This window comes from Hemitrygon akajei, unplaced genomic scaffold (assembly GCF_048418815.1).
Source record: "Hemitrygon akajei unplaced genomic scaffold, sHemAka1.3 Scf000047, whole genome shotgun sequence".
Lineage (NCBI taxonomy): Eukaryota > Metazoa > Chordata > Chondrichthyes > Myliobatiformes > Dasyatidae > Hemitrygon > Hemitrygon akajei.
Window position 1 is genome coordinate 3,099,338 of NW_027331933.1, and position 27,861 is coordinate 3,127,198.

At 50.7% G+C, this 27,861-nt stretch overlaps 1 protein-coding gene across 3 annotated transcripts in view; it reads left to right on the forward strand.

Annotated features, from left to right (window-relative positions):
* LOC140720776 (NACHT, LRR and PYD domains-containing protein 3-like) overlaps positions 1-25,046 on the forward strand; it is a 40,492-nt gene extending 15,446 nt beyond the window's left edge. The window contains exons 6-9 of one of the 3 annotated variants that reach the window (XR_012097257.1): positions 3,932-5,681; positions 19,049-19,134; positions 23,781-23,951; positions 24,107-24,245. Coding sequence is in view for 2 of the 3 variants with exons in the window: in XM_073035608.1 (XP_072891709.1) it covers positions 3,932-5,681; positions 23,781-23,951; positions 24,107-24,274; positions 24,439-24,532 (2,183 nt within the window). In the remaining variant the exon portion in view is untranslated. Of the gene's footprint in view, positions 1-3,931; positions 5,682-19,048; positions 19,501-23,780; positions 23,952-24,106; positions 24,275-24,438 lie in introns of those variants that run through there. The other 2 variants (XM_073035608.1, XM_073035609.1) reach the window with 2 other exon arrangements.
* Positions 25,047-27,861: the final 2,815 nt, after the last annotated feature.

Genomic DNA, 27,861 nt, shown 5'->3' on the forward strand with positions numbered 1-27,861 from the left:
TCCAAGTAAATGGCATCCAATGACTCTCCTTTGTCCAGCCTGCTTCTTACTTCCACCATGAAATCTAACAGAAACATTGCTAACTTATTTTGTCATTAGTCTCAAAGTACCTCGAAACCTCAACCTTAATTAAAGACTCCAACTCTTTCCAATCGCCGAGTTTTAGCTATCTGGCCTATAATTTTCCTTCTTTTGCCTTTCCCCCTTTTAAAGACTAGAGTGACAATAGCAATGTTCCAGTCCTCCGGGACCATGTCCGAATCAAGTGATTCTTCAAAGATCATGAACAATCCATCCGTCATCTCTTCAGCAACCTCTCTCGGATCTCTGGGATGTTGCCCATCTGGCCCAGGTGACTTTGCACCTTAAGGGCTTTCAGTATGCCAAGAACTTTTCTCTTTTGAAATAGCAATGGCACTCACTCCTACTGCCTGTCACTCGCAGACCACTGCATGCTGCTAGCGTCTTCCATAGTGAAGATATATGCAAAGCACACATTAAGCTATTCTGCCATTTGTTTGTCCACTATCACACCAACATCATTTCCCAGTGTTCCAGTATCAACTCTCACCTCCCTTTTACTCTTCATATAACTGAAAAAAGTGTTTATTATCCTGTTTTATATTATTGGCTTTTCTGCCCTCACATTTCATCTTTTCCCTTCTTATCGCTTTTTTAGTTGCCTTTTGTTGGATTTTAAAAGTTTTCTATTCATCCAACTTTCCCTCACTTTTGTTATCTTGCATGGCCTTTCCTCGGCTTTTATGCAATCCTTAACTTCCTTTGTCAACCATGTTTGCCGACACGTGACACTTGAGAACTTCTTCCTCCGTGGGCCATACCTATCCTGCAACTTGAGACCTATTCCCAGAAGCTTCAACCATCTCTGCTCTGCCGTCATCTCCACTGGTATCCTTCTCCAATCGACCTGGGAAAGCTTCTCTCTCGTGCCTCTGTAATTCGCTTTATTCCATAGCGATACTGATACCATAAGTTATGCTTCTCCCTCTCAAACTGCAGTATGAATTCACTCATATTATGATCACTACCAGTTGAGGGCTCTTTTACATTAAGCTCCCTTATAAGATCCGAGCTATTACATAACACCCAATCAAAGACAGAATTTTCCTGAGTAGTCTCAAGCACAAGCTGCTCTAAAACGCTCTCTAGTAGGTATTCAATAAATTCCCTCTCTTGTGATCCGACTCCTGAAGTTTGTTTGATTTTCGAATTCCCCGTGCATATTGAATTATGTCATCACCTTGATGACACGCCTTTCCCAGCTCCCTTTGCAATCTCAACCCCACACCTTCGCTGCTATTTGCAGGCCAATATAAGATTCCCATAAAGCTTTTTTTAACCCCTGTAGTTTCTTATCTCCACCCACAAAGATTCAACATTCTCTAACCCTATGTAACCTCTTTAACAAGATGTGATTCCATCTTGAACCAACACAGCCACACCACCACCGCCTATGCCTTCCTGCCTGTCCTTTCGATAAGACGTTTATCCTTTAACGTTAAGCTCCCAGCTATGGTCTTCTTTCAGCCACAACTCAGTGATGCCCACAACATCATACTGACCAATCTCTAATTGCGCCAAAAGTTCATCCACCTTATTCCGAATGTTGCGTGCATTTAAATACAATGCGTTCAGTTCTCCATCTCCGCCCTTTTGAATGTTGTGGATGTGGTACAATTGAACAGTTTGCTCTGTCTGTATTTGAACCCAGTCATTGGCTTGTCCTTCCTTACATTCATGTTAAACCCATCATCTACTTGTAAAACTGCGGGTTCATCCACAGCTCTATCGTCCTAGTTCCAGTCCCCCGGCCAAAACACTCCCAACAGCTCCAGTAAATCTGCCCGCAAGAATATTGGTCCTCATCATCCTAGTTCCAGTCCCCCGGCCAAAACACTCCCAACAGCTCCAGTAAATCTGCCCGCAAGAATATTGGTCCTCATCGTCCTAGTTCCAGTCCCCCGGCCAAAACACTCCCAACAGCTCCAGTAAATCTGCCCGCAAGAATTTTGGTCCTCATCGTCCTAGTTCCAGTCCCCCGGCCAAAACACTCCCAACAGCTCCAGTAAATCTGCCCGCAAGAATATTGGTCCTCATCGTCCTAGTTCCAGTCCCCCGGCCAAAACACTCCCAACAGCTCCAGTAAATCTGCCCGCAAGAATATTGGTCCTCATCGTCCTAGTTCCAGTCCCCCGGCCAAAACACTCCCAACAGCTCCAGTAAATCTGCCCGCAAGAATATTGGTCCTCATCGTCCTAGTTCCAGTCCCCCGGCCAAAACACTCCCAACAGCTCCAGTAAATCTGCCCGCAAGAATATTGGTCCTCATCGTCCTAGTTCCAGTCCCCCGGCCAAAACACTCCCAACAGCTCCAGTAAATCTGCCCGCAAGAATATTGGTCCTCATCGTCCTAGTTCCAGTCCCCCGGCCAAAACACTCCCAACAGCTCCAGTAAATCTGCCCGCAAGAATATTGGTCCTCATCGTCCTAGTTCCAGTCCCCCGGCCAAAACACTCCCAACAGCTCCAGTAAATCTGCCCGCAAGAATATTGGTCCTCATCGTCCTAGTTCCAGTCCCCCGGCCAAAACACTCCCAACAGCTCCAGTAAATCTGCCCGCAAGAATATTGGTCCTCATCGTCCTAGTTCCAGTCCCCCGGCCAAAACACTCCCAACAGCTCCAGTAAATCTGCCCGCAAGAATATTGGTCCTCATCGTCCTAGTTCCAGTCCCCCGGCCAAAACACTCCCAACAGCTCCAGTAAATCTGCCCGCAAGAATATTGGTCCTCATCGTCCTAGTTCCAGTCCCCCGGCCAAAACACTCCCAACAGCTCCAGTAAATCTGCCCGCAAGAATATTGGTCCTCATCGGATTCACGTGCAACCCGTGCCTTTTGTACAGCTCCTACCTACCCCGGAAGTGGTCCCAATTATCCAGAAATCTGAATTCCTGCCCCCTGCTCCAAATGCTCTGCCACACATTTCTCTGCCACCTCATTCTATTCCTATTGCCACTGTCGGGTGGCACAGGCAGCAATCCTGAGATCACTACTTTTGAGGTCCTGTTCCTCAGCTTTTTCCCTAACCCCCTGTGTTCGGTTTTCCAGACCTCCTCCCTTTGCTTTTCCTATGTCATTGTTACCAATGTTTGTCACGACTTCTGGCTGCTCAACCTCCCTTCTCAGGATATTCTGGACGCGTCCAGAAACATTTCGGACAATGGCACCTGAGAGGCAAAGTACCATCGGTGTGCACAGAATCGCCTACCTGTCCTCCTGACTTTAGAGTTCCCTATTACCGCTGCCATCCTCTTCAGCTTCCTGCTTTTCCGCGCATCATCGGGGAATTGCCTGGGTTCATGTACCAGCTCCTCGGAGAATAAGAGACTGTAGACCAGTGCAGGGTGTGTTACATCGTGACTGGCTCAGCCTGGAAAAGGAAACTGAAATTATGTTCCTTTTCTGTGGCTCAGTACTGACAGCTTCATCCTAAAGGAGTGTCAAGAACATGGGGTCCATTGTCAGAAAAGTAAAAGTCAGTAGAGCAAGTAAATGCCCCCCTCACCCCCTACTGTTACCCTCTGCAGGGTTGCACAGTTGAGCAGAAGCTGAGCAGTGAAAGCAGTGAAACCACCCGCTCCACACAGCACTCTCCTCTCCAGAATCACGTGTGCACTTGGTGCTCGCTGGAACACCGGGGAATCTGCAAACTACCAACAGAGGGGAGAGTGGAGCCTTTAACAGCGGATCTGAATCTGATCAGAATCGTTCATTTTCAGACACTGTAATCTCTGATCACCCGATTTCACACAAACAGTGTTTTTAACGAGTAGTTTTTTTATTAAATAAAATATGTTGTGAGCTCCATGTTCATCAGATCAGGCACTGACAACCTATTTCTGTCTGTCATAAGATGTTCGAAGGAAACACAAGGAGACTCTGTGGGCAGAAACTGAAAAACTGAGAGTGAACACGATCCTGATGAGGGAGAAGGTGAAGGTTTTCCAGCTGGTTAATCGATACGCTGAGCTCACGGTCATTTCTACTGTTCGAGATCGGACACTGGTGGAACATGAGCTGCTGGCAAGAGGCAGAGACCACGAGGAGTGGAGACAGAAACATCTCCAGAGAGAACTGGAAAAACTCCGGACTGATCAGTTATTCGAGAAGAGCTTTGTTCAAAAATTGAAAAGATATTTCTTTGGAAACAAATCCGGGATGTCCGCAGCAGTGGCCGGAGTCCCGGGGATCGGGAAAACAACAATGGTACAGAAGATTGTTTATGACTGGGCCACGGGGAAAATATACCAACAGTTCCAGTTTGTCTTCAGTTTCAAATTCCGGGATTTAAACTCCATTAACTGCAGAATAAACCTGAAAGAACTGATTCTGCATCAGTATCCCTACTTTGGGAATATCCTGGGAGAGGTCTGGAAACACACAGAGGGACTGCTGTTTATATTCGATGGATTGGATGAATTCAAGGACAAAATCAACTTTGTTGATGGTCAGAGAGACACAGAATCACAGTACACAGATCCTGAATTCAAGTGCAACGTGTCAGACATTGTGTATAGTTTAATCCAGGGCAAGCTGCTCCCAGGGTGTTCAGTGCTGGTGACCACCCGCCCCACTGCGTTACATTTATTGGAAAAGGCAGACATCAGTGTCTGGGCTGAAATCCTGGGATTTGTTGGTGAGGAACGGAAGGAATATTTCATCAGGTATTTTGAAGATCAGACGGTGGCAGAAGCTGTTTTCAAACACGTGAAGGAAAACGAGATCCTGTACACCATGAGCTACAACCCCTCCTGCTGCTGGATCCTCGCTCTGGCACTGGGCCCCTTCTTCACACAAACAGTCCGGGACCCGCAGCGAGTTCCCAAGACCATCACCCAACTGTACTCCTACTATATTTACAACATCCTGAAAAACCACGGCCGTGAGATTGAGAACCCTCGTGATGTGTTTCACAGGGTTGGTCAGATGGCGTTCAGAGGAGTGTCCGAGAAGAAGATTGTGTTTACAGATGGAGATTTGATCAAGTTCAGTCTGCAGCCTTCACAGTTCCTGTCCGGGTTCCTGATGGAGCTTTTGGAGAGAGAAGATTCTGCCCGGAGCGTGGTGTACACATTCCCACACCTCACCATCCAAGAGTTTGTAGCTGCAGTCGCACAATTCCTGAATCCACATCCCGGGGATATCCTGAAATTCCTTACAGAAGTCCACAGCACGACAGATGGGCGATTTGAGGTATTCCTCCGTTTTGTTGCTGGTCTCTCCTCCCCAATGACAGCTCGGGGCCTGGAGGAGTTTCTGGGTCCATTTCCTAATGAAACAACCTGCCGTGTGATTGACTGGGTGAAGGAGGAGGTTAAACGGCAGATTGGAAACACATGGAGTGAAGCTGGTAGAAGGAGCCTCCTGAACACATTGCACTACCTGTTTGAGTCTCAGAATCGTGGACTGGCTCAGGCCGCACTGGGATCTTTGGAAAAACTTTCATTCAGTTACATCACACTGACCCCGATTGACTGCGTGGTCCTGTCTCATGTCATCGGACTTTGTGATACAATAAAACACCTCAACCTGGGGAACTGCCACATTCAGTGTGAAGGAATCCAGCGGCTGGGACCCGGGCTGCACAAGTGCCAGGAGTTGAGGTAACTTGGTTTGTCTCTCACTCTGAACCGTGAAACTGTCTCATTGTGTTGTTTCAATGTAAAGGAATTTTGGTAAATTTGTAGTAAATCAGATTGTGAAGAATTGTGACAAATGCCCAGGGGATCGGTCAGTAATTCCCCAAGGACGGGAGGGTTCTGTGGTTCCTTGTGAAGGGATGTTGGAGACTTCATCAGATCAGTGAACAACGGCTATTGGTTTAATGGTAGTAAATCACAGGAATGGCCGTGTTTCTCACTGCCTGTGACACGTCCATTGACAATGCTCCTTCTCACTGTTACTGACACCCAGACCGACACAGACTACAGCAGGTGGATCAGAGATTCACACCCCCTTCTCGGTGAGGGACAAGAGACCGTCAGCACACTGTCCCAGTGAGAAGGGAAGAAATACCATTGTGAGATTTTCCTCCCACTGCCATTCCCCGTGTGTGACTTTGCTCACTTCCAGATATGCAAAGTGGAAGGGCATATCTCCTCTGGGGCTCTGTTCAGACCTAACACACACGTACAAAAAATTTCCGCATCCTCTCGTCTTGTAGGGTTATTGTTTACCCTTGGAATTCTCCTGTGGGACCTCTCATCCCAAACCCCCTTCCATTCTTTGGAATCTTGCCCCCATCCCCATTCCTCCTGTGGGCTCTCTATCACTCGTTCCTCATCCTCCTGTGGGACGCCTTTTCCACACACCCCCCTTCCTGTGGGATCTCTCCTCCCCATCCCCCTTCCACGTGGGATCTCTCTTCCCCATCCCCCTTCCGCCTGTGGGATCTCTCTTCCCCATCCCCTTCCTCCTGTGGGATCTCTCTCCCCCATCCCCCTTCCTCCTGTGGGATCTCTCTTCCCCATCCCCCTTCCTCCTGTGGGATCTCTCTTCCCCATCCCCTTCCTCCTGTGGGATCTCTCTTCCCCATCCCCCTTCCTCCTGTGGGATCTCTCTTCCCCATCCCCTTCATCCTGTTTAATCTCTCTCCCCCATCCCCCTTCCTCCTGTGGGATCTCTCTTCCCCATCCCCCTTCCTCCTGTGGGACCTCTCTTCCCCATCCCCTTCATCCTGTTTAATCTCTCTCCCGCATCCCCCTTCCTCCTGTGGGATCTCTCTTCCCCATCTCCCTTTCACCTATGAGATCGCTCTTCCACATCCCCCTTCCTTCTATGGATTTCTCTTCCCCATCCCTTCCTGCTATTGAAACGCGCTTCCCCATACCCTTTCCTCCTGTGGGATCTCTCTCCCCCATGGACTTCTTTCTGTCGGATCTCTCTTTGGCATGCCCCATTGTCCTGTGGAATTTCTCTTCCCCATCCCCCTTCCTCCTGTGAGATTTCTCTTCCCAATCCCACATCCTCCTGTGGGAACTCTCTTTCACATCCCTCCTCCTCCTGGCCGATCTCTCAACCTGTTCCCCCTTCATCCTGTTTAATCTCTCTCTATATCCCCCTTCCTCCTGTGGAATTTCTCTTCCCCATCCCCCTTCCTCCTGTGAGATTTCTCTTCCCAATCCCACATCCTCCTGTGGGAACTCTCTTTCACATCCCTCCTCCTCCTGGCCGATCTCTCAACCCGTTCCCCCTTCATCCTGTTTAATCTCTCTCTATATCCCCCTTCCTCCTGTGGGATCTCTCTTCCCCATCCCCCTTCCTCCTGTGAGATTTCTCTTCCCCATCCCCCTTCCTCCTGTGGGATCTCTCTTCCCCATCTCCCTTTCACCTATGAGATCGCTCTTCCACATCCCCCTTCCTTCTATGGATTTCTCTTCCCCATCCCTTCCTGCTATTGAAACGCGCTTCCCCATACCCTTTCCTCCTGTGGGATCTCTCTCCCCTATGGACTTCTTTCTGTCGGATCTCTCTTTGGCATGCCCCATTGTCCTGTGGAATTTCTCTTCCCTATCCCCCTTCCTCCTGTGAGATTTCTCTTCCCAATCCCACATCCTCCTGTGGGAACTCTCTTTCACATCCCTCCTCCTCCTGGCCGATCTCTCAACCCGTTCCCCCTTCATCCTGTTTAATCTCTCTCTATATCCCCCTTCCTCCTGTGGGATCTCTCTTCCCCATCCCCCTTCCTCCTGTGAGATTTCTCTTCCCCATCCCCCTTCCTCCTGTGGGATCTCTCTTCCCCATCTCCCTTTCACCTATGAGATTGCTCTTCCACATCCCCCTTCCTTCTATGGATTTCTCTTCCCCATCCCTTCCTGCTATTGAAACGCGCTTCCCCATACCCTTTCCTCCTGTGGGATCTCTCTCCCCTATGGACTTCTTTCTGTCGGATCTCTCTTTGGCATGCCCCATTGTCCTGTGGAATTTCTCTTCCCTATCCCCCTTCCTCCTGTGAGATTTCTCTTCCCAATCCCACATCCTCCTGTGGGAACTCTCTTTCACATCCCTCCTCCTCCTGGCCGATCTCTCAACCCGTTCCCCCTTCATCCTGTTTAATCTCTCTCTATATCCCCCTTCCTCCTGTGGAATTTCTCTTCCCCATCCCCCTTCCTCCTGTGAGATTTCTCTTCCCAATCCCACATCCTCCTGTGGGAACTCTCTTTCACATCCCTCCTCCTCCTGGCCGATCTCTCAACCCGTTCCCCCTTCATCCTGTTTAATCTCTCTCTATATCCCCCTTCCTCCTGTGGGATCTCTCTTCCCCATCCCCCTTCCTCCTGTGAGATTTCTCTTCCCCATCCCCCTTCCTCCTGTGGGATTTCTCTTCCCCATCCCCCTTCCTCCTTTGGGATCTTGCTTCCCCATCCCCATCCCCCTTTTGCCTGTGGGAACTCTCCTCCCCATAGAATCATAAAATCATAGAAAACTACAGCACAGAAAACAAGCCATTCAGTCCTTCTAGTCTGTACCAAAACCTTATTCCACTAGTCCCATTGACCTGCACCCAGTCCATAACCCTCCAGTCCTCTCCCATCCATGTATCTATCCAATTTATTCTTAAAGCTTAAGAGTGAGTCCACATTTTCCACATCAGATGGCAGCTCGTTCCACACTCTCACCACCCTCTGAGTGAAGAAGTTCCTCCTAATGCTCCCCCTAAACCTTTCCCCTTTCACACTGAAGCCACGTCTTCTCATATTTATCTCTCCTAATCTATGTGGAAAGAGCCTATTCGCATTTACCCTGTCTATACCCTCATAATTTTGTAAACCTCTATCAAATCTCCCCTCATTCTTCTACGCTCCAAGGAATAAAGTCCTAACCTGTTCAATCTTTCCTTGTAACTCAACTCCTGAAGAGCTGGCAACATCCTAGTAAATCTTCTCTGCACTTTTTCAAACTTACTGATATCCTTCCTATAGTTAGGTGATCAAAACTGCACACAATACTCCAAATTTGGCCTCACCAGTGTCTTATACAACTTCACCATAACATCCCAACTCCTATACTCAGTACTTTGATTTATGAATGCCAGGATGCCAAAAGCCTTCTTTACAACCCTGTCTACCTGTGACGCCACTTTCAGGGACTTACGTATCTAAAACCCAGATCCCTCTGTTCCTCCACACTCTTCAGTGCCCTACCGTTTATCGTGTTTGTCGTACCTTGATTTGTCCTTCCAAAATGGAACACCTCACACTTGTCTGCATTAAATTCCATCTGCCATTTTCTGGCCCATGTCTCCAGTTTGTCCAGATCCCTCTGCAAGCTTTGAAAGCCTTCCTCGCTGTCCACAACGCCTCTATCTTAGTATCATCCACAAACCTGCTGATCCAATTTATCACATTATCATCTAGATCATTGATATAGACAACAAACAACAATGGTCACAGCACAGATCCCTGAGACACACCACTAGTCACAGGCCTCCGTCTGAGAAGCAATAATCCACTACCACTTTCTGTCTTCTCCCACACAGCCAATTCAAATCCAGTTTACAACATCTCCATGGATACCTAGTGTCTAGACCTTTAGAACTAACCTCTTATGTGGGACCTTGTCAAAGGCCTTACAAAAGTCAATGTAGACAACATCCACAGCCTTTCCTTCATATGCATTCTTGGTAACCTCCTCGAAAAATACTACAAGATTCATTAAACATGATCCACCACATACAAAGCCATGATGACTATCTTTAATCAGCCCTTGGCTGTCCAAATCCTTGTATATCCGATCTCTCAGAACACCTTCTGATAATTTACCTACTACTGATGTCAGGCTCACTGGCCTGTAATTATCTGGTGTACTTTTGGAGCCTTTTTCAAACAACGGAACAACATGAGCTACCCTCCAATCCTCCAGCACCGCACCCGTGGCTGAGGACATTTTAAATATTTCTGCCAGAGCCCCTGCAATTTCTACACTAGTCTCTCTCAAGGTCCGAGAAAAAATCATGTCAGGCCCGGGGGATTTATCTACCTGTATTCACTGTAAGGCAGCAAGCAGCTCGTCCTCTTTAATCTCTATATGTTCCATGACACTACTGTTTGTTTGCCTTAATTCCATATCCGCTATGCCAGTTTCCTGAGTAAACACTGACGCAAGAAACTGTTTAAGATCTCCCCCATCTCGTGAGGCTCCACACACAGACGACCACTCTGATCTTCTAGGGGACCAATTTTGTCCTTTACTATCCTTTTACTCTCAATATACTTGTAGAAACCCTTTGGGTTTACCTTCACATTATCTGCCAAAGCAACCTCATGTCCTCTTTTTGCCTTCCTGATTTCCTTCTTTAGTATTCCCTTACATTTTCTATACTCTTCAAGTACCTCAATTGTTCCTTGTTGCCTATACCTGCTGAACACCTACTTAACCAGATCACCAATATCCCTTGAAAACCAAGGTTCCCTATGCCTGTTAACTTTGCCTTTAATCCTGGCAGGAACATGCAAACTCTGCACTCTCAAAATTTCACCCTTGAAGGCGTTCCACTTACTAAACACATCCTTGCCAGAAAACAACTTAACGCAATCCACTCTTCCCATATCCTCTCTCTTTTCCACAAAATTGGTCGTTCTCCAATTCAGAACCTTAACTGGTGGACCAGTCCTATCCTTATCCATAATTATCTTGAAACTAATGACATTATGGTCACTGGAACCAAAATGTTTGCTTACATATACTTCTGTCACCTGACCTGTCTGGTTCCCTAATAGGGGATCAGGTACTGCACCCTCTCTCGTTGGTACCTCAATATATTGATTTAGAAAACTTTCCTGAACACATTTGACAAACTCCACGCCATCTAACCCTTTCTCAGAGTGGGCGTCCCCGTCAATATGTGGAAAGTTAAAATCCCCTACGGTTACAACTTTCTGTTTCTTACATTGGTCTGCTAACTCTCTACAGATTTGCTCCTCTGATTCTCTGTGACTATTGGGCGGTCTATAATGTAACCCTATTCGTGTGGTCGCACCTTTCCCGTTCCTCAGCTCCACCCATACGGCCTCTGTAGACGAGTCCTCCGGGCTGTCCCGTCTACGCACAGCTGTGATATTCTCCCTGACTGGTAATGCCACTTCTCCCCCTTTCATCCCTCCGCCCTATCACCTCTGAAACAACGGAAACCCAGAACCCAGTCCTGCCCCTCCTGCAAACCAAGTCTTACGAATAGCAATAATGTCGATATCATTATCGTGCCAATCCACGCACTAAACTCATCTGCCTTACCTACAATACTCCTTGCATCAAAATAGATGTACCTGAGAACATTTCTATCACGTACAAACCATTGATATCTGTCTATACAAGCAGTCCTCGCATGACCCTTATCCTCCTCCACCTCACTATCTGCTCTAACACTCTGCCCCCTCCCCCTGCAAACTAGTTTAAAACCCCCGGAGCAGAACTTGCTAACCTACCGGCAAGGATGTTAGTCCCCTCCAGTTCAGGTGCAAACTGCCCAATTCGAACTGGTCCCACCTCCCCTGGAAGAAAGCCCAATTGTCCAGAAACATGAACCCCACCCTCATGCACCATCCCCTCAGCCACGTATTTAGCTGCATTATCTTCCCATTTCTAGCCTCACTAGCACGTGGCACGGGTAGCAATCCACCTGTGGGATCTCACTTTCCCATCCCCCTTTCATCCTCTGGGCTCTCTGTTCCCACACCACCTTCCTGCTGTTGGATCTCTCCTCAGCATCCCGCTTCCTTCTCTGGGATCTCTCATCCCCATCCCCCTTCCTGCCGTGGGATCCCTCTTCCCCATCCCCCTTCCTTCTGTGGGATCTCCCTTCCCCATTCCGTCCTGCTGTGGGATCTCTCATCCCCATCCCCCTTCCTGCTGTGGGATGTCTCTTCTCCATACACCTTCCTCCTGTGGGATCTCTCTCCCCCATCGACTTCTTCCTGTCAGATCTCTCTTTGGAATGCCCCATTGTCCTGTGGAATTTCACTTCCCCAACCCCCTTCCTCCTGTGAGATTTCTCTTCCCAATCCCACATCCTCCTGTGGGAACTCTCTTCCACATCCCTCCTCCTCCTAGAAAATCTCTCAACCCCTTCCCGCGTCATCCTGTTTAATCTCTCTCTATATCCCCTTCCTCCTGTGGGATCTCTCTTCCCCATCCCCCTTCCTCCTGTGGGATCTCTCTACCCCATCCCCCTTCCTCCTGTGGGATCTCTCTTCCCCATGCCTCATCCTGCTTGTGGGATCTCTCTTCCACACTCCCATGCCGCCTGTGGGATCTCCCTTCCCCATCCCTCTTCCTGCTGTGAGATCTCTCTACCCATCTCCCTTCCTCCTGTGGGCTCTCTGTTCCCTATACAACTTCCTCCTGTGGGATCTCTCATCACCAGCTCCCTTCCTCCTGATGAATCTCTCTTCCCCATCCCCATTCCTACAGTGGAATCTCTCTTCTCCAACCCTCATGCTCCTGTGGGATCTCTCTTCCACATCCCCTTTCACCCTCTGGGGCCTCTGTTCCCATCCCACTTCCATCTGTTGGATCTGTCTTCCCCAACTCCCTTCCTCCTGTGGGATTTAAACTCCCCACCCCTTTCTTCCTGTGGGATCTCTCTTCAATATCCCATTTCATACAGTGGGATCTCTCTTCCCCATCCACCTGACCCCCGTGGGGGCTCTGTTTCCATCCCTCCACTTCTTACGGGATTTTGCTTCGCCATTTCCCTTCCTCCTATACATCTCTCTTCCCCATTCCCCATCCTCTTGTGGGATCTCTCTTCCCCATCCCCCTTCGTTCTGTGGGATCTCTCTTCCCAATCCCCTACATCGGATGGGATCTCTCTTCCCCGTCCCCCTTCCTCCCATGGCATTTATTTTCCCCATCACTCTTCCTCCTATGGGATCTCTCCTACTCATCCCCCTACCTCCTGTATGATCTCGCTTCCCCACCCACTTCCTCCTGTCCCATCTCTCGTCCCCATGCCTGATCATCCTATGGGATCTGTATTCCCCATTCCCATTCCTTCTGTGGGATCTATTGTCACCACCCCCCTTCCTTCCGAGGGATTGCTCTTCCCCATCCCACTTCCACCTGTGGGTCATCATAATGCCCCCTCTTCCTGTGGGATCTGTCTTGTCCCTTCACATGTATCTCACAACCCCATCCCACATCCTCCTGTCAGATCTCTCCTCCCCATTCTCCTTCCAACTGTGGGATATCTCCTCCCCACCATCTTTCTCCCCAATCCCCTTACTTCTGTGGGATCTCTATTCCCCATCCCCTTCCACCTGTGCACTCTCTGCTCCCCATCAACATCCTGCTGTGGGATCTCTCTTCCCCATCCCCCATCCACCTGTGGGATCTTCCTTCCTCATCCCCCTTCCTCCTGTGGGATCTCTTTTCCCCATCCCCCTTCCTCCTCTGGGATCTCTTTTCCCCATCCCCCTTCCTCCTGAGGGATCTCTCATCCCCATCCCGCTTCCTCCTGTGGGATCTCTCTTCCCCAACCCCCTCCCTCCTGAGGAATGACTCTTCCCCATCCCCCATCCACCTGTGGGATCTTCCTTCCTCATCCCCCTTCCTCCTGTGAGATCTCTTTTCCCCATCCCCTTACTCCTGTAGGGCCTTGTTTCGAATACCTGCCACTTCCTGTCGGATCGCTCTTTGGCATGCCCCATTGTCCTGTGTAATTTCTCTTCCCCATCCCCCTTCCTCCTGTGAGATTTCTCTTCCACATCCCACCTCCTCCTGGCCGATCTCTCAAACCCATCCCCCTTCATCCTGGTTAATCCCTCTCTCTCCTTCCCACTTCCTCCCATGGGATCTCTCTTCCCCGTCCCCCTTCCTCCTGTGGGATCTCTCTTCCCCATCCCCCTTCCTCCTGTGGGATCTCTCTTCGCCATCCCCTTCCTCCTGTGGGATCTCTCTTCCCCATCCCCATTCCACCTGTGGGATCTCTCTTCCCTATCCCCCTTCCTCCTGTGGTTTCCCTAATCCCCATCCCCCTTCATCCTGTGGGATCTCTCTTTCACACCCCCCTCCTCCTGCGGGACATCGCTTCCACATCCCTCCTCCTGGCCGATCTCTCAACCCCTTCCCCCTTCATCCTGTTTAATCCCTCTCTCTTCTCTCCCCTTCCTCACATGGGACCTCCCTTCACCATCCCCATCTTCCTGTGGGATCTCTCTTCCCCTTCCCACATCCACCTGTGGGACATCCCTTCCCCATCTCCCTCCTGTGAGATCTCTCTTCCTCATCCCCCTTACTCCTGTGGGGTCTCTCTTCCCCATCCGCCTTCCTCCTGTGGGATCTCTCTTCCCCATCCCCCTTCCTCCGGTGGGATCGCTTTTCCCCATCCCCCTTCCTCCTGTGAGATCTCTCTTCCCCATCCCCCTTACTCCAGTGGGGTCTCTCTTCCCCATCCCCCTTCCTCCTGTGGGGTCTCTCTTCCCCATCCCCCTTCCTCCTGTGGGGTCTCTCTTCCCCATCCCCCTTCCTCCTGTGGGATCTCTCTTCCCCATCCCCCTTCCTCCGGTGGGATCTCTCTCCCCCTTCCTCCTGTGGCGTCTCTCTTCCCCATCCCCCTTCCTCCTGTGGGGTCTCTCTTCCCCATCCCCCTTCATCCTGTGAGGTCTCTCTTCCCCATCCCCCTTCCTCCTGTGGGATCTCTCTTCCCCATGCCCTTTCAACCTGCGAGTTCTCTCTTCCCCTTCCCACATCCTCCTGTGGGACATCCCTTCCCCATCTCCCTCCTGTGAGATCTCTCTTCCCCATCCCCCTTACTCCTGTGGGGTCTCTCTTCCCCATCCCCTTTCCTCCGGTGGGTTCTCTCTTCCCCATCCCCCTTCCTCCTGTGGGCTCTCTCTTGCACATCCCCCTTCCTCCTGTGAGATCTCTCTTCCCCATCCCCCTTCCTCTGGTGGGATCGCTCTTCCTCATTCCACCTTCCTCCTGTGGGATCTCTCTTTCCCATCCCCCTTCCTCTGGTGGGATCGCTCTTCCCCATTCCCCCTTCCTCCTGTGGGATCTCTCTTCCCAATCCCCCTTCCTCTGGTGGGATCTCTCTTCCACATCCCCCTTTCTCCTGTGAGATCTCTCTACCCCATCCCCCTTCCTCCGGTGGGATCGCTTTTCCCCATCCCCCTTCCTCCTGTGAGATCTCTCTTCCCCATTCCCCTTCCTCCGGTGGGATCGCTTTTCCCCATCCCCCTTCCTCCTGTGGGATCTCTCTTCCCCATCCCCCTTCCTCCTGTGGGATCTCTCTTCCCCATCCCCCTTCCTCCTGTGGGATCTCTCTTCCCCATCCCCCTTCCTCCGGTGGGATCGCTTTTCCCCATCCCCCTTCCTCCTGTGGGGTCTCTCTACCCCATCCCCCTTCCTCCTGTGGGATCTCCCTTCCCCATCCCTCTTCCTGCTGTGAGATCTTTCTACCCATCTCCCTTCCTCCTGTGGGCTGTCTGTTCCCTATACACCTTCCTCCTGTGGGATCTCTCATCACCAGCTCCCTTCCTCCTGATGAATCTCTCTTCCCCATCCCCATTCCTACAGTGGAATCTCTCTTCTCCACCCCCATGCTCCTGTGGGATCTCTCTTCCGCATCCCGTTTCACCCTCTGGGGCCTCTGTTCCCATCCCACTTCCATCTGTTGGATCTGTCTTCCCCAACTCCCTTCCTCCTGTGGGATTTAAACTCCCCACCCCTTTCTTCCTGTGGGATCTCTCTTCAATATCCCATTTCCTACAGTGGGATCTCTCTTCCCCATCCACCTGACCCCCGTGGGGGCTCCGTTTCCATCCCTCCACTTCTTACGGGATCTTGCTTCGCCATTTCCCTTCCTCCTATACATCTCTCTTCCCCATTCCCCATCCTCTTGTGGGATCTCTCTTCCCCATCCCCCTTCGTTCTGTGGGATCTCTCTTCCCAATCCCCTACATCGGATGGGATCTCTCTTCCCCGTCCCCCTTCCTCCCATGGCATTTATTTTCCCCATCACTCTTCCTCCTATGGGATCTCTCCTACTCATCCCCCAACCTCCTGTATGATCTCGCTTCCCCACCCACTTCCTCCTGTCCCATCTCTCGTCCCCATGCCTGATCATCCTATGGGATCTGTGTTCCCCATTCCCATTCCTTCTGTGGGATCTATTGTCACCACCTCCCTTCCTTCTGAGGGATTGCTCTTCCCCATCCCACTTCCTCCTGTGGGTCATCATAATGCCCCCTCTTCCTGTGGGATCTGTCTTGTCCCTCCACATGTATCTCTCTTCCCCATCCCACATCCTCCTGTCAGATCTCTCTTCCCCATTCTCCTTCCAACTGTGGGATATCTCCTCCCCACCATCTTTCTTCCTAGGGATATACCTTCCCCAATCCCCTTCTGTGGGATCTCTATTCCCCATCCCCTTCCACCTGTGCACTCTCTGCTCCTCATCAACATCCTGCTGTGGGATCTCTCTTCCCCACGCCCCATCCACCTGTGGGATCCTCCTTCCTCATCCCCCTTCCTCCTGTGGGATCTCTCTTCCCCAACCCCCTTCCTCCTGAGGGATGTCTCTTCCCCATCCCCCATCCACCTGGGATCTTCCTTCCTCATCCCCCTTCCTCCTGTGAGATCTCTTTTCCCCATCCCCCTTCCTCCTCTGGGAACTCTCTTCCCCATCGCCTTCCTCCTGTGGGATCGCTTTTCCCCATCCCCCCTTCCTCCTGTGGGTTTTCTCTGCCCCATCCCCCCTTCCTCCTGTGGGATCTCTTTTCTCCCATCCCCCTTCCTCCTGTGGGATCTCTTTTCCCCATCCCCCTTCCTCCTGTGGGTTTTCTCTGCCCCATCCCCCTTCCTCCTGTGGGATCTCTATTCCCCATCCCCTTCCACCTGTGCACTCTCTGCTCCTCATCAACATCCTGCTGTGGGATCTCTCTTCCCCACGCCCCATCCACCTGTGGGATCCTCCTTCCTCATCCCCCTTCCTCCTGTGGGATCTCTCTTCCCCAACCCCCTTCCTCCTGAGAGATGTCTCTTCCCCATCCCCCATCCACCTGGGATCTTCCTTCCTCATCCCCCTTCCTCCTGTGAGATCTCTTTTCCCCATCCCCCTTCCTCCTCTGGGAACTCTCTTCCCCATCGCCTTCCTCCTGTGGGATCGCTTTTCCCCATCCCCCTTCCTCCTGTGGGTTTTCTCTGCCCCATCCCCCTCCTCCTGTGGGATCTCTTTTCCCCATCCCCCTTCCTCCTGTGGGATCTCTTTTCCCCATCCCCCTTCCTCCTGTGGGTTTTCTCTGCCCCATCCCCCTTCCTCCTGTGGGATCTCTTTTCCCCATCCCACTTCGTCCTGTGGGATCTCTTTTCCCCATTCCCTTACTCCTGTAGGGGCCTTGTTTCGAATACCTGCCACTTCCTGTCGGATCTCTCTTTGGCATGCCCATTGTCATGTGGAATTTCTCTTCCCCAACCTCCTTCCTATTGTGAGATTTCTCTTCCCAAATCCCACATCCTCCTGTGGGAACTGTCTTCCACATCCCTCCTCCTCCTGTGGGATCTCTCAACCCCCATCCCCCTTCATCCTGTGGGATCTCTCTTCCCCATCCCCCTTCCTCCTGTGGTTTCCCTAATCCCCAGCCCCCTTCATCCTGTGGGATCTCTCTTTCACACCCCCCCTCCTCCTGCGGGACATCTCTTCCACATCCCTCCTCCTGGCCGTTCTCTCAACCCCCTTCCCCCTTCATCCTGTTTAATCCCTCTCTCTTCTCTCCCCTTCCTCCCATGGGACCTCCCTTCCCCATCCCCTTCTTCCTGTGGTATCCCTTCCCATCCCCCTTCCTCCTGTGGGATCACTCTTCCCTTCCCACATCCTCCTGTGGGATCTCTCTACCCCATCCCCCTTCCCCCTGCAAGTTCTCCCTACTCCATCCCCCTTCACCCTGCAAGTTCTCTCTTCCCCTTCCACATCCTCCTGTGGGATCTCTCTACCCCATCCCCCTTCCCCTGCGAGGTTCTCTCTACCCCATCCCCCTTCACCCTGCGAGTTCTCTCTTCCCCTTCCCACATCCTCCTGTGGGACATCCCTGCCCCATCTCCCTCCTGTGGGATCTCTCTCCCCCATCCCCCTTCCTCCTGTGGGATCTCTCTTCTCCATCCCCCTTCCTCCTGTGCGGTCTCTCTTCCCCATCCCCTTTCCTCCTGTGGGATCTCTCTTCCCCTTCCCCCTTCCTCCTGTGGGATCTCTCTTCCCCATCCCCCTTCCTCCTGTGGGATCGATTTTCCCCATCCCCCTTCCTCCTGTGGGATCTCTCTTCCCCATCCCCCTTCCTCCCGTGGGATCTCTCTTCCCCCATCCCCCTTCCTCCGGTGGGATCTCTCTTCCCCATCCCCCTTCTTCCGGTGGGATCCCTTTTCCCCATCCCCCCTTCTTCCAGTGGGATATCTCTTCCCCATCCCCCTTCCTCTGGTGGGATCTCTCTTCCCCATCCCCCTTCTCCTAGTGGGATCTCTCTTCCCCACTCCTCTTCCTCCTGTGGTTCCTCTGTTCCATGTCCCCACTTCCTGAGGTATCTCTCCTACTCATCCGCCATCCTCCTGTATGATCTCTCTTCCACGTCCCCCCCCTTCCTATCAGATCTCTCTTGCCCATGCTCCTTCCTCCTGTGGGATTTATCTTCCCCACTCCCCTTTCTTCCTGTGGGATCTCTATTCACCATCCCTTTAGCTCGGTTGGGTCTATTTCACTGTGTCCCATTGACATTTCTTCATTTCTGTCAGGAACATTTTGTTTAGCCATCTGGAAATGAGAGAGAATATGTGGAGTTTACAGGGTCACACCGACAGACTAAATTACCGACATTTGGTGAATATGCTGGAGCTGGTCAGTGAGGGACATTGATAGTGATGGGAACTGCGATCAGTGATTTACTGAAGAGTTTAATGTTTCCTGAAATATCCAAGTGAGAGAAATTCCCCCAAACCCACAGTTTGAATCACTTTGTTCATCAATCTGTCTGTTTGTGTTTAGACTTGGGGAGAATGACCTGGGAGATTCAGGAGTGAAACTGGTGTCTGTGGCTCTGAGGAACCCGGAGTGTAAAATACAGAAACTGTGTTAAGTACCAGACTGAGGGAGATTGTGTTTACAGTCACTGGGTGTCTGACACTGAACATTAATGTGATCAGTAGAAACAAAGAAACATAGAAAACATACAGGACAATACAGGCCCTTCAGCCTACAAAGTTGTGCTGAACATGTTTCTACCTTAGAATTACCTGGGTTTTACCCATATCCCTCCATGTTTCTAAGCTCCATGTAGCCTTCCTGGAGTTTAAAGATCCGATCGTTTCCGCCTCCACCACCGCCGCCAGCAGCCCATTCCACGCACTCACCACTCTCTGTGTAAAAAAACTTACCCCTGACCTCTCCTCTGTACCTACTTCCAAGCACCTTAAAACTATGCCCTCTCATGCTTGCCAGTTCAGCCCTGGGGAAAAGCCTCTGACTATCCACATGATCAATGCCTCTCATTATCATGTACATCTCTACCAAGTCACCTCTCATCCTCCGTCACTCCAAGACAAAAGGCCGAGTTCACCCAACCTATTCTCATAAGGTATGCACCACAATCCAGGCAAAATCCTTGTAAATCTCCTCTGCACCCTTTCTATGGTTTCCACGTCCTTCCTATAGTGAGGCGACCAGAATTGAGCACAGTATTCCAAGTAGGGTCTGACCAGGGTCCTGTATAGCTGCAACATATAACCATATAACAATTACAGCACGGAAACAGGCCATCTCGGCCCTTCTAGTCTGTGCCGAACGCTTACTCTCACCTAGTCCCACTGGCCCGCACTCAGCCCATAATCCTCCTTTCCTTTCCTGTCCATATACATATCCAATTTTACTTTAAATGACAATACCGAACCTGCCTCTACCACTTCTACTGGAAGCTCGCTCCACACAGCTACCACTCTCTGAGTAAAGAAATTCCCCCTCGTGTTACCCTTAAACTTTTGCCCCCTAACTCTCAAATCATGTCCTTTTGTTTGAATCTCCCCTACTCTCAATGGAAAAAGTCTATCCACGTCAACTCGATCTATCCCCCCTCATAATCTCTCAACTGTTAAACATTACCTCTCGATTCTTAAACTCAATCCCACGACTGATGAAGGCCAATACACTGTACGCCCTTTTAACTACAGAGTCAACCTGCATAGCATCTTTGAGTGTCCTATGTACTCAGACCCCAAGATCCCTCTGATCCTCCACACTGCTAAGAGTCTTATCATTAATACTATATTCTGCCATCATATTTGACCTACCAAAGTAAACCACTTCACACTTATTTGGGTTGAACTCCATCTGCCACTTCTCAGCCCAGTTTTGCATCCTATCAATGTCCCATTGTAAACTCTGACAGCCCTCCACACTATCCACAACACCCCCAAGCTTTGTGTCATCATCATATTTACTAACCCTACCCTCCACTTCCTCATCCAGGTCATTTATAAAAATCACAAAGACTTGGGGTCCCAGAACAGATCCCTGAGGCACTCCACTGGTCATCGGCCTCCATGCAGAATATGACCCGTCTACAACCACTCTTTGCCTTCTGTGGGCAAGCCAGTTCTGGATCCACAAAGCAATGTCCCCTTGGATCCCATGCCTCCTTACTTTCTCAATAAGCCTTGCATGGTGTACCTTATCAAATGCCTTGCTGAAATCAATATACACTGCATCTTCTTCCTTCCTTCATCAATGTGTTTAGTCACATCCCTCAACAAAATCATTCAGACTCGTAAGGCACAACCTGCCTTTGACAAAGCCATGCTGACTATTCCTAATCATATTTTGCCTCTCCAGATGTTCATAAATCCTACTCTCAGGATCTTCTCCATCAACTTACCAACCACTGAAGTAAGACTCACTGGTCTATAATTTCCTGGGCTAACCCGACTCCCTTTCTTGAATAAGTGAACAAGATTCGCAACCCTCCAATCCTCCGGAACCTCTCATGTCCTCATTGATGATGCAAAGATCATCGCCAGAGGCTCAGCAATCTCTTCCCTCGCTTCCAACAGTCGCCTGGTGTACACCTTTTCCGGTCGCGGTGACTTATCCAACTTGATGCTTTCCAAAAGCTCCACCACATATTTCTTAATATCTACATTCTCAAGCTTTTCAGTCCACTGCAAGTCATCCCTACAATTGCCTGGATCCTTTTCCGTCATGAATACTGAAGCAAATGATTCATTAAATATCTCCGCTATTTCCTCCGGTTCAATACCCTCTTTTCCATTGTCACACTTGATTCGTCCTATTCTGTCACGTCTTATCCTCTTGCTCTTCACATACTTGCAGAATGCTTTAGGGTTTTCCTTAATCCTGTCCGCCAAGGCCTTCTCATGGCCCCTTCTAGCTCTCCTGATTTCATTCTTAAGCTCCTTCCTGCTAGCCTTATAATCTTCCAGATTCATATCACTACCTCGTTTTTGAACCTTTTGTAAGCTCTTCTTTTCTTCTTGACTAGATTTACAACAGCCTTTGTACATCACAGATCTTGTCCCCTACCATCCTTTCCATGTCTCATTGGAACACACCTTCTCAGAACCCCATGTAAATATCCCTTGAACATTTTCTACATTGCTTCGGTACTATTCTCTGACAACATCTGTTTCCAATTCATGCTTACAAGTTCCAACCTGATAGCCCCATAGTTCCCCTTACTCCAATTAAAGGTTTCCCTAACTTAACTGACCCATACCTCTCCAAAGGTGTGGTAAAAGAGACAAAATTGTGATCACTATCTCCAAAATGCTCTGCCACTGAGAGACCTGACTCCTGACCAGGTTCATTTCCCAATAGCAGATCAAGTACAACCTCTCTTCTTGTAGGCTTATCTACATATTGTGTCAGAAAACCTTCCTGAACACACCTAACAAACTCCGCTCCATCTAAACCCCTCACTCTAGGGAAATACCAATCAATATTTGGGAAATTAAAATCTCACACCTCAACAACCCTGTTATTAAAACTCCTTTCCAGAATCTGTCTCCCTATCTGCTCCTCGATGTCCCTGTTACTGTTGGGTGGTCTATACAAAACACCCAGTAGTGTTATTGACCCCTTCCTGTTCCTAACTTCCACCCAGAGATGCCGTAGTGTCCTCCTTTTCTGTAGCCATGACACTATCTCTGATCAACAGTGCCACGTCCCCACCTCTTTTGCCTCCCTCCCTGTCCTTTCTGAAACAATTAAATCCTGGCACGTGAAGTAGCCATTCCTGCCCCTGCACCATCCTAGTCTCTGTAATGGCCACCACATCATATCTCCGAGAGCTGATCCACGCTCTAAGCTCATCCGTTTTATTCATCATACTCCTTGCATTAAAATAGACACATCTCAAACCATCGGACTGAGTGCCTCCTTCTCTATCACCCGCGTATCCTCCCTTTCACACTGTCTCCAAATTCTCTCTATTTGTGAGCCAACCTCCCTCTCCTCCATCACATCAATTTGGTTCCCTCCCCCCAGCAATTCTAGTTTAAACTCTCCCCAGTAGCCTTAGCAAACCTCCCTGCCAGGATATTGGTCCCCCTGGGATTCAAGTGCAACCCGTCCTTTTTGTGCAGGTCACACCTGCCCCAAAAGAGGTCCCAATGATCCAGAAATCTGAATCCCTGCCTCCTGCTCCAATCCCTCAGTCAATGTGTTTATCCTCCACCTCATCCTATTCCTATTCTCACTGTCACGTGGCACAGGCAGTAATTCCAAGATCACTACCTCTGAGGTCCTGCTTCTCAACTTCCTTCCTAACTCCCTGTAGTCTACTTTCAGGACCTCTTCCCTTTTCCTACCTATGTCACTGGTACCAATATGTACCACGACCTCTGGCTGTTCTCCCTCCCACTGCAGGATATCTTGGACGTGATCAGAAACATCCCAGACCCTGGCACCTATGAGGCAAACTACCATCTGAGTTTCCTTCCTGCCACCACAGAATCATCTGCCTGATCCCCTGACTATAGTCCCCTATCTCTGCTGCCTTCCTCTTCCTTTCCCTGCCCTCCTGAGCCACAGGGCCAGACTCTGTGCCAGAGGCACTGACACTGATGCTCCCCAACCCCATAGGCCACCCCCCTCCGGCAGTACTCGAACAGGAGTATTTATTGTCAAGGGGTACAGCCACAGGGGTACTCTCTAGTACCTGCTTCTTGCCCTTCCCTCTCCTGACTGTGACCCACTTCCTCAGTCTCCCGTGGCCCCGGTGTGACCACCTGCCTGTAACTCCTCTCTATCACCTCCTCGCTCTGCCTGACCAGACGAAGGTCATCGAGCTGCATCTCCAGTTCCCTAACTCGGTCCCTAAGGAGCTGCAGCTCGACACACCGGGTGCAGATGTTGCCGTCCAGGAGGCTGGGAGTCTCCAGGATCTCCCACATCTGACACCGAGCACAGAAAACCAGCCTCACACACATACTCTCTGTCTGTATTGTCAACAGATAACCTACCTCGCCTCGACCCTTTATCGCCGAAGCCCCGTTGATCCAAAGCCTTCCTACTCTGTCTCCCGCTCCTCTGACGCTCGCTCTGTAAATCTGTCTTCCTTTTAAACTCTTCTCGCTCTTCTCACTGGCCGACTTGCGCAGCTCGTGCTGAAAAAAAAAATCAGTAATTGTGTTACTGATAAACACTGGGGATTTGTACCGTCTCCTGTCTCTCTGTGTCCTTCACCCTCACTCTCTCTCATCTCCAGGCTGGACAATGTCGGTCTCACAGATTCTGGTGCCAAAGATTTCGCCTCCGCTCTCAGTACAAACCCATCACTGACGGGGCTGAACCTGAGTTATAATAAACTGGGGGATTCAGGAGTGAAACGGGTGTCTGCGGCTCTGAGGAACCCGGAGTGTAAAATACAGAAACTGGAGTAAGTACCAGACTGTGGGAGATTGTGTTTACAGTCACTGGGTGTCTGACACTGAACATTAATGTGATCAGTAATTGTGTTACTGATAAACACTGGGGATTTGTACCGTCTCCTGTCTCTCTGTGTCCTTCACCCTCACTCTCTCTCATCTCCAGGCTGGTGGAGGTCGGTCTCACAGATTCTGGTGCCGAGGATCTCGCCTCCGCTCTCAGTACAAACCCATCACTGACGGATCTGAACCTGGAATTAAACTCTCTGACAGACCGATCTGTCCCCGCTCTCCGCTGCCTCATACTGACCCTCCCGAGTCTGGAGCGGATCGAGTGAGTGTTTGTGTTCATGTTCAATGTGATAAAATATCAGCGGATCCGCGGGTTTTCTGGTGATATTTGTCTGTGAGTGTTGTTGTAACATTAACCCCGGTCCCCTGTTACTGACACTGTTGTGTAATCTGTTTATTTCATCTTTATTCTCCCATCTGTTTCAGGCTGTGGAACAATCGGTTCAGTTGGACCGGGATGAAGGAACTGAGATCTCTGCAGGAACTCAGACCCGGACTGAGAGTGTCTGTGAACATCTGAATGTGTGAACATCCCCGCCCGCGGGACGGGGACATTTGGCCGACTCCCTGCCCTCCCCTTTAACTCCCGCCCTTACCTTTAACGGCCGCGCGCCGGGGCTGATTCCCAACGGTTTTAACAGAACCGGCTCGGGCCCCGCGCTGTGTGCGTCGCTCGCAGCGGTCCCGCAGTGACGTGTTTCCGCCTGTTGTCCGGCGGGGCAGCTTCCGCCGGAAGTGCGTGTTCGAGACTCCCCACGTGACACCCCGGGGAATTACCCAGACAGGAAGAGCCCGGGGGTCCGGGGCTCAGTCTGGGACACCGGTGTCCCGGGGTGGGGGGGGGGATTATCCCGGGAGAGAATCCTTTTGCTCCCTTTGCTGAGGACGGTGCATTCGGTAGTCTGGCCGATATAATGATATTAAATTGACACAGAGAGAGAGAGAGGCAGGGGAGGAGACAGAGGGGTGGAGGGAGAGTGGGAAGAAGAGAGAGAGAGAAGCCTGAAGGGGAGAGAGAGAAGGGCGAAGGAGAGAAAGAGAGGCTGGGACGGGGGGGGGGGGGGGGGGGGGGGTGTGGCTAGGGATACGGAGGCAGGGAACTGCAAACTCACCGTGGATTTGTTTGGAGACTTGTGAACAGCCTTGATTAACATCCCGGCCACAGTGGACTGAAGTGTGATTTTATAATCATGGGTTCCCCGATGCAGAGTGACGGTGAGAAACGGGACTGATGATTCAACCGGTCACTCGTTGTCGCCGGTCAGTTAATTGTGTGTGACTGTGAGTGAGTCGGGAGCAGCTTATTTATTCCCGCACGTCAGCAGCTCACACATTGTTTAATTTACATTTGTAAATTTACTCACACCCAGGACCTGACACAGAGTGAATTTCCCTCCACACTGTCACATCACACACTCCCGGGGTCAGACACAGAGTGAATCTCCCTCCACACCGTCCCATCACACACTCCCGGGGTCAGACACAGAGTGAATTTCCCTCCACACCGTCCCATCACACACTCCCGGGGTCAGGCACAGAGTGAATCTCCCTCCACACCGTCCCATCACACACTCCCCGGGGTCAGACACAGAGTGAATTTCCCTCCACACCGTCCCATCACACACTCCCGGGGTCAGACACAGAGTGAATCTCCCTCCACACCGTCCCATCACACACTCCCGGGGTCAGACACAGAGTGAACTTCCCTCCACACCGTCCCATCACACACTCCCGGGGTCAGACACAGAGTGAATCTCCCTCCACACCGTCCCATCACACACTCCCGGGGTCAGACACAGAGTGAATCTCCCTCCACACCGTCCCATCACACATTTGCAATGCCAAACACACAGTGAAGCTCCGTCTACACCATTCCATCACTCAATTAATTCCACCCTGCAAAATCTCATTTCAGGGAAGCAGGCACCATCAATATGCGGGAGACTCCCGGAACTCCCGGGAGAGGTGGGATATCCGACGCTTCACTTGAAATGGCCGCTGGGGAGGGAGTGACGGCTTTGGTAGAAGTGAGCACAAGAGAGGGAGGGACGCGCTGATTTAAAATGGGCGAATCCTTGGTTAATGTGGCCGCCAGAGATGGAGTGAGACACTGACTTACAATGGCCACTGTCACACTCAGAATCTATGGTGAAGGAACATGCGGTGCCCATGGATACAATCCCGGGATCGAGTGTGTTATTGATTGTAATAACAGTATTTTAATTTGTGTTTTATATCGTCTTGGGTATTGTATATATGTTTTAATTCTAATAATGTTGTCATTTATTAAACTAATGTATATATCTCAGATATTCACACATACACATATACATGTGGGCTTTGGGGAGGAGGGGTGAGGGGTTTGGGAGGAAGAGGAGTGATGGGACGAGGAGTGGACTGATGAGACGGTGAGCGTGGCGAAGTCACTGACTCAACGGGAAGACACAGAGTGAATCTCCCTCCACACCGTCCCATCACACACTCCCGGGGTCAGACACAGAGTGAATCTCCCTCCACACCGTCCCATCACACACTCCCGGGGTCAGACACAGAGTGAATCTCCCTCCACACCGTCCCATCACACACTCCCGGGGTCAGACAGAGTGAATCTCCCTCCACACCGTCCCATCACACACTCCCGGGGTCAGACGCAGAGTGAATCTCCCTCCACACCGTCCCATCACACACTCCCGGGGACAGAAACAGAGACAATCTCCCTCCACACCGTCCCATCACACACTCCCGGGGACAGAAACAGAGACAATCTCCCTCCACACTGTCCCATCACACACTCCCTGGGTCAGACACAGTGAATCTCCCGCCACACCGTCCCATCACACACTCCCGGGGTCAGACACAGAGTGAATTTCCCTCCACATCGTCCCATCACACACTCCCGGGGTCAGACACAGAGTAAATCTCTCTCCACACTGTCCCATCCCAACTCCCGGGGTCAGACACAGAGTGAATTTCCCTCCACACCGTCCCATCACACACTCCCTGGGTCAGACACAGTGAATCTCCCTCCGCACCGTCCCATCACACACTCCCGGGGTCAGACACAGAGTGAATCTCCCTCCACACCGTCCCATCACACACTCCCGGGGTCAGACACAGAGTGAATCTCCCTCCACACCGTCCCATCAAACACTCCCGGGGTCAGACACAGAGTGAATCTCTCTCCACACTGTCCCATCCCACACTCCCGGGGTCAGACACAGAGTGAATCTCCCTCCACACCGTCCCATCACACACTCCCGGGGTCAGACACAGAGTGAATCTCCCTCCACACCGTCCCATCACACACTCCCGGGGTCAGACACAGAGTGAATCTCCCTCCACACCGTCCCATCACACACTCCCGGGGTCAGACACAGAGTGAATCTCCCCTCCACACCGTCCCATCACACACTTGCAATGCCAAACACACAGTGAAGCTCCGTCTGCACCATTCCATCACTCAATTAATTCCACCCTGCAAAATCTCATTTCAGGGAAGCAGACACCATCAATTTGTGGGAGACTCCCGGAACACCCGGGAGAGGTGGGATGTCTGGAATAGAGTAGCTCCTTAGAGGCCAGCCAGCTAGTTTAAATAACGTTAGCTATGCTAATGAACGAATGACACCGTTAAACTCACCTCAACAGTGATTTAACCCCCCCCCCCCCCCATGGGCAATAGAAAACACAATGTTGCAGACAGTGCAGCGAGCAACACTGTCATTATTCCTGACCCCTATTAGGCAGGGGAACACTTTAGTGTAGTCTGGGGTGAAGTACGTTTTATATTTTTTTACTCTGCCATGGAAGAGTATTCAATTCTCTCTCTCTCTCGTTCTAAAAAAAAAC